At 36.1% G+C, this 7,500-nt stretch overlaps 1 protein-coding gene across 1 annotated transcript in view; it reads left to right on the forward strand.

Annotated features, from left to right (window-relative positions):
* The window catches only part of LOC103602581 (structural maintenance of chromosomes protein 1B-like), an 82,936-nt gene that overhangs the window by 30,885 nt on the left and 44,551 nt on the right, over positions 1–7,500 (forward strand). Inside the window, 1 exon segment of the mRNA XM_008586995.1 lies at positions 4,407–4,553. Within this exon segment, the coding sequence (XP_008585217.1) occupies positions 4,407–4,553 (147 nt within the window).

The raw sequence follows: 7,500 nt of genomic DNA on the forward strand, positions 1-7,500 counted from the left end.
CTTGTTTTCATAAAAGGAATTATAATAGCTCTTAATCATGAAAACTTAACCTCACCTGTAAAATGGGAAATACCCCTTAAAACTACACGGAGGTTCTGTTTTCACCTGTCAGACCGCCCAGCATCAGAAAGTGTGACGACATTCTGTGGGAAGGAGGCCTTTCCTTCACGCTGAGAGTATAAATTTCTACCAGCTCTCTGAAGGGGAATTCCTAAAAGTTGTATCTTCTAGCAACTTCACATATAGATCATTTTCACTGTATGAAGTGATGTGTGCACAAGGTTTATCCATTGATCCATTGTGTGTAATAGGAAAAGTTGGGACCAACCCAGATACCTATACAAGACTAGTTCAATAAAATTAGAATACGTTCATAGAATGCAATACTATGTAACCTTAAAAAAGCATGAAGCTCTTGATGTATGTCGAAGTATGAGACAATCTCCAAGTTATGTTCAGTTAAAAAAAAACAATAAGTAGACTATTTGTGTAAAAATGGGGAAGAAATATGTGCATGTAATTGTTTCTATATGCAAAAATATTTCTGGGAGAATACTCAAGAAAGTGATAATATTCATTAGGTCTAGGGATGGTAGTGGTGTTTGTGGCCAGGAATTCCAGGGACATTTTTCACTCTACTCTTACATATCTTTTAAATTTTGAACTATTTGAATATATTACCCATTCCAAAATAAAATGTTAAAGGATATTATTTTTCATACCAATAAAAGAGGACTTAAAAATACAGTATACTTTGCATAACACAAAAATTGTAGGAGAATCTAATTCACCATCCTATAACACTGGAACAAGATTTCTTGAAACAATTGATGTTGCTTCAGGAAATAGTTTGTTGTCCTACAAAACAAGTTTTTAATGCCAAAGAATTCATTCTTTTTGCAGGCCAATGCCCTCTGAACTTTTACGTGATGCTATTTAAAAATTTCCTCAACTCCTTATGTTATGTGAGATCCAGCTGTGCCAGCTAAGGTATTTTTCAGAATGTAACCCCCAAGGTAGGGAGGGATTAGGGCACAGAACAACTCACATGAGCTATACGTGAAGGAAACTGCAGTCTGGGGGAAAAATGTTTTTCTGGAATAGCAGTTTGACTGTAAGTCAAATGACAGAAGATTACATGAGAGTACATTAATATTTAGAAGAAATAACTTGTTGTGTACCTAAAAACTACTGAAAACTCCTAAGATTCATAATTCATTGTATTGTTGCCTACTACATTTTTAGATTTGAAAGAGATGTATAACATAGTAGTTAAGAACATGGACTTAGGTATTTCACTAAGTTGGACTGTAGCCCCTGTGCTATATTGCCTATGGCTTTTAGGCAAGTTACTTAATATCTTTAAGCAAAGCCCATTATGTAAAATGGAAATAACATCTACATCAAGTCAAATAATATATAAGCATTGTGTCAATGCACGTTGTGTTCAGTAGTGAGTAGTTGCAATAACAACAGCATCAGCCACTGCAGCAATAAAGTAAAAACAACTCCAGAAAATCACTGTACACACTGTTTAAAGAGGCAAAATTGACTTGCCCACGTATCACGGTTGGGAAGAGAGAGTTGGCACGAGAACTTAGGTTTATTTTGGCAGATTCTTGTTAGCTCAAAATCCTTGATATACTTCTCTCACTTCTCTCTAAGCAGGCCCCCGTAGATTTTTATTCTGTTATACTTTGGTTTACATAAATCAGAAATATAAGTTAATAAATGTTCAGTTTAGAAAACTTTAGAAAACAGAAGCTAAAAAAAACCCCAAAAAACAAAAAACAACACCCCACCTGATCCCCTAAGATAGTTGCTAAGTAAAATATTTGGACATACATGTACAAAAAAATTATTTGTTTATCTCAAATTCAAATTTAGCTGGGCATCCTGTATTTTTGCCATACGTGGTAACCATACTCTATAAGAACTACTAGTGAGTATTATAGCATATATGTTATATCTTATGTTATTTTATAAACAACTATATTTGTAAGTTATTTTTATATATACAACTGGGGCTTTATAATAAGATTAAGTATATATTTACCTAAGTTTACCATTGTTTTTTTTAGTTTACTTTTCTTCATTGGTCTCACTTTTATATTTTAATGTTTATCAGTCAGGAATTTATTTTGATGTACATTGTTAGATGTGGGTATTGGCTTTTTCCCCTAAATGGTTAATTACTTGCCATAATATCATATATTGAATTTTTTTCTTATTTCTTTAAATTTAGTGATTATAATATTATAATTTAGCCATTATAGTAGTCTCAATTATTAATTATACTTTGTTCTTTTTCCACCTGGTTTAATTTCTTATCTTTATTTTAATTAATATTTGTAGCTTTCTGATTGTATATTAACATACATTATAATTTTATTGTAATCTATGAGAATTAATTCTTTAACAAAATAATCAAGGTACACATTATGAATAAAGAAAATGCTAACTCACAAGCACTATGTAACCAGCATGTTTAAAATGAAATTCATGTTCTTTTTACTAAATCTTGATCTCTCTTCTGTTCTTCAACTCAATTCTTGATGATACTATTCCAGCCAAACAAAATCCTGTTTCCCCAGGGATTCTTTCCTGACCTCTACATCCAAAAAATCCCCAGGCTCTTCTTATAATATATCCTAAATATTTCTGAAAACTTTTTTTCTTTTCTTAACCCTCAGTACTATTGGCTGAATTTATACCACCATCTCTGGCCTTGCTGGACCAATGCATTTTCCAAATAGTTGCCAGAATGTTCTATCTAAAGCTCCTCTCTGTCATTTCTCTCTTTCTGTTGGGTTTCAATGTGTTCAGAGCCAGTCCTCCTCAGCTCCCTCTACAAGCTCCACTAGTCCTCAGTGGAATTCGATCCACGTTCTTCCTCTGATGGCTGCCAAAGATCTGGCCTGTCTACAAGCCTCATCTCTAAGTTGCTCCATAACTCTTGCAGGAATTCCAAACCCCCTTTTTTTTTTTCCTTTTTTTTGTCTTTTTTCGTGACCGGCAACAGATCGCAACCCTCAGTGTCATGCCCGTACCGGACCGGGACCAGCAACGGGATTGCAACCCTCGGTGTTGCACCTGCACCTCGCTCAGCCAGTGAGCGGCCAGTCTGTATGTGGGATCCGAACCCTCGGCGGGAGCGCCGCCGCGCTCCCAAGCGGCACTGTAGCAGTGCGCCACCGGGCCGGCCCCTAAACCCTTTTATATTCCTTCTTTGCCCTTCCCATCCCTGTGACACGTGCACACTCATACACAATCCATTTTATGCATTCATGCCTTTCCCCCAGCATGCCACCACTGCCCTTTCCCTGGCTACCTCCTGTCTGTGTCAGAGACAGCTGCCTGCTCAATATTCCTCTCTACTTCTCCCTTACTCATGGAACTTGATTTCACTGTGTAGCAATCTAGGTGTAGCCACTGGATGTAAACGGTAGTCATTGGTGGGCCTGCCAGGAAAGCTTCCTTATAGGACCCTTTTACCCTGACTCTCCCTTCCTGTCTTCTTTCTTGAAGCACAGACACTATGGCTGAAACTCTACGAGTCATCTTGGAACACACAAGGACTTTGAAGTTTGTCATATAAGAGACACTGACATACACATATACACACCTTACTAGTACACACAGTGTAGATGTAAAAGACGCTTTATTGACAACAATTTAGAAGGGAAGCAGTGGAGCCTTTCACTTACTCCATAAAACAAATGCATACTAGCAGGACTATAAACTTCAGGCTGTATTATACCTTGAATTCATTTAAATTTTTTTGTTGGTTCCAGTTTCACCTCCATTTTGGAGAGAGTGATATTTTTGGTATCCTAAAATTATGAAGGCTATTTTCAAAATATGCCATTGACATTTTTTTTTTTTTGTCCTTTTTGTGACCGGCCGCACTGCGCTCACACAGTGAGTGCATCGCACCGGCCATCCTTATATAGGATCCGAACCGGCGGCAGGAGTGCTGCTGCACTCCCAGCGCCGCACTCTCCCGAGTGCGCCACGGGCTCGGCCCCACCATTGACATATATGAGAAGATTCCTCAAGATACAGGATTATGTAATGCGAACTATTTGATACTGCATATAAGTATTCTTAGTTTTTGCTTGCCAGTGTTGAATATGTTTGGAACTAACATTGAGCTTATTTCAAACCTTCGTAATTGCTGCTAATTTGTTGTCTAGAATTGCTTTGGGCCTTTGTAAAAGGGGTATTGTATTTGTGGCTCGTTTCTTGGCTGGTGTCCCTTTGTAAACTACATACTTTGTCAGTAAAGTACAGTAAGCGGTTTTTCTCATCTTCAAATTTTCAGCTGTATGAATTGCCACATAATGTCCTTATTTTTGTCTTCTTTATGTATGTTTTTTCAAGGTAAAATATTTTTGATTTTACAGACAGTGGCTCTTGATGGAACATTATTTTTAAAATCTGGGGTGATCTCTGGAGTGTCAAGTGATTTAAAAGAGAAGGCTAGATGCTGGGATGAGAAAGAGTTAACGAATCTAAGAGTCAGAAGAAGCCAGCTAATCCAAGAGCTGAAGGTAAATCCATGTCATAAAAGTTACAAAATACTAGTGGAATAAGGGAGTGTGTTTTTAAACCAGGTTGGGGTTTTTTGGGGGTAATAAAAGTAGCATGCCTATCATTTTAAAATATTCAAATGATGCAGAATGGAATACAGTAAAAAATAATAATTATATATCAGTGATATTTGCTAAACACAGTTTGATGCTTAGCCTCCTGAAGTGTTCTCTGTATATGCAAGTATATGTATTTTCCTATTCTCACTGCTTTAAAATATATTTTTGCTGTAAGTAGTGTTTACAACAAGCTTTTTCATTTATTGCCATAAAATAAGATGTTTTAATTTTCATATATAGAAAGTTACTTTATTTTTTAATGAATTCTGCATGGTATTTTATTTTGTAGATATTATTTATTTAACCAGTCTCCTATTGATTTGTATTTTGCTGTTCCAAATTGTGTGACATTAAACATTCTTTACAGATGGAGAATAACGTAGTATCTAAGAGTATAAATTCTATAGCCAAGCTGCCTGTGTTTGAATCCTGACTCTGCCATTCACTAGTGGTATGACCTAGAGCAAGGTCCTCTTTGTACCTTAGTTTTCCCATCTGTAAAATGGGGACAATTAAAGTACCTAACATTCACTGTTATTATAAGGAATACATCAAACAATTTAGATAAGATACTGAACACAATTCCTGGCATATGAAGCACTCTATAAATGTATGTTGTTATCATATCTCTTTATTTGCATAAATCTATCTCTGAGATGAATTTCTATAAGTGGAATACTTGTGTCTAAAAATATGTGTATTTAAAATGTTGATAGACAGTAGGCCGATTAGCTCAGCTGGTTAGAGTGCAGTGTTACAACACCAAGGTCAAGGGTTCTATCCCTGTACGAGTCAGCCACCAAAAAACATATAAATAGATAAAATGTTGATAGATATTGCTAAATTCTCATCAAAAGAAAACCTGTAGTAGAGTGTGCATGTCCCTACATTGCAGCACTGGGTACTAGCAAATATTTTAATCTTTGTCAATCTGATTGATAGAAAACTGTAGTCTAGTTTGATATTCATTTTTTCACACATACATACACACAGACACACATACGCACACACACACGCACACTCTCACACACACAAAACAAACAAACAAACAACAACAACAACAACAACAAAAAGAAAAAAACCGGGGGGAGGGGAGGAAGATATAACAACCACAATTTTTTTTGAAGTTCTTACAACAAGCAAATGGAGGGGACACACTTGGGTGGGAGGGGGGAGAGGGAGGAGGGAGGGAGGTTTAGGTGATGGGACATAATAATCAACTACATTGTATATTGACAAAATAAAAATAATTTTAAAAAAAGGTTGCGCATTTCTTCATGTATCTATTGGTTCCTTGTAAGTTTTTCTTCTGTGAACAGTGTGTTTATTTTCTGTGCACATTTTTCTATTAGGTTGCTTTGTTATTTTATTACCTATTTTAAGTTATTTGTATAATGAGTAAATGACTCCTTAGTCATATACTCTTATGTCGTAAATCTTCTATGTTTGACTTTTGTATTAGCTTTATTAGGGTATAATGAGCAAACCTTAACAGTCACCTATTTGAAGTGTGGAATTGAATACATATTGACAAATGTATGTCATTATGTAACCCCCACCACAATCATGATGTAGATCATTGCCACTACCCCCCCCCCACAATCCCATTTTTATGCTCCTTTACACTCAGTCCCCTCCCCTAGACCCCTTAGGCCCGGGCAACCCAATCTTTCTGTCATTACAGTTTTTCCTCTTCTAGGCTTTCACTTGAATGGAATCATCCAGTAAGAAGTTTTCGCCCATGCATTCTTTACTTAGCCTAGTGTTTTTGATACTAATGTTGTGTGCGTATCAACAGTTTATTCCTATTTATTGCCAAGCATCTTTTTGACACTTGACTTTATTCTTTTTTGTCATACATGTGTTATTCATCTTTATGTAGCCAAATTTATTAATCTGTTATTACTTCTGAATGTTGTGATGTATCATGCTTAAAGAGATGTAATTCTTTCTTAAGCTCACAAAGAAATTCAATAGTGCTTATTTCTAGTGCTTTTGTGTATTTAACATTTACATTTTTTTTTTATTCCTTTTCAATTTATTTTGATGACTGGGGATCCAGCTTATTTTTACCAATTGACTTGTCATTTTATAAATGTATCATTTGTTGAATATTGTATTCCACCCACACACTTGAAATGTCAACTTTAGATACTACATTGATAGAATGCTTCCAGATTATTTGTTTTTTCCTATTTAGCTTTCTTCTTTTGTGTATACAAATTACCAGTTTCTGATTCAAGGACTGAATCAAAAACTTCATTTTTGGCAAGGTTACTTAACATCTTTTAATCTTTTTCTGTAAGCATAAGACCACATTTTTTGTTTTAGTCTAAGGTATACAAAATATACAGCTTTTAAAAATTTTACAAACTTAGGTCTAGGGACAGAGAAATTTCTGGGAAGATGGCAACTTGAAATGAATCTTGCATCCTATCCATATCCATATTAAGTTCCTACCTGGCTTTTGTTTGTTTGTTTGTTTTAATTTACTTTTTTTATTATACATTCATTTGGGGTACAACGTTGATTTTCTTTTTTTTTCTTTTTTTTTTTTTTTTTTTGTCTTTTTCCGTGTCTGGCAACGGATCGCAACCCTCAGTGTTGCCCCCGTACCCGGACTGGGACCGGCAACAGGATCGCAACCTTCGGTGTTGCTCCCGCACCTCGCTCAGCCAGTGAGCGGGAACCGGTCCGTATGTGGGATCCGAACCCTCGGCGGGAGCGCTGCCACACTTCCCAAGTGGCACACTATCGCAGTGCGCCACCGGGCTGGCCCAACAACGTTGATTTTCAATATTTGTGTAGAATGTGTGGTAGTTGGATCAATATAGTTAGCTTATTCATC

Source organism: Galeopterus variegatus, unplaced genomic scaffold, assembly GCF_000696425.1.
Source record: "Galeopterus variegatus unplaced genomic scaffold, G_variegatus-3.0.2 Scaffold4208, whole genome shotgun sequence".
Classification (NCBI taxonomy): Eukaryota; Metazoa; Chordata; class Mammalia; order Dermoptera; family Cynocephalidae; genus Galeopterus; species Galeopterus variegatus.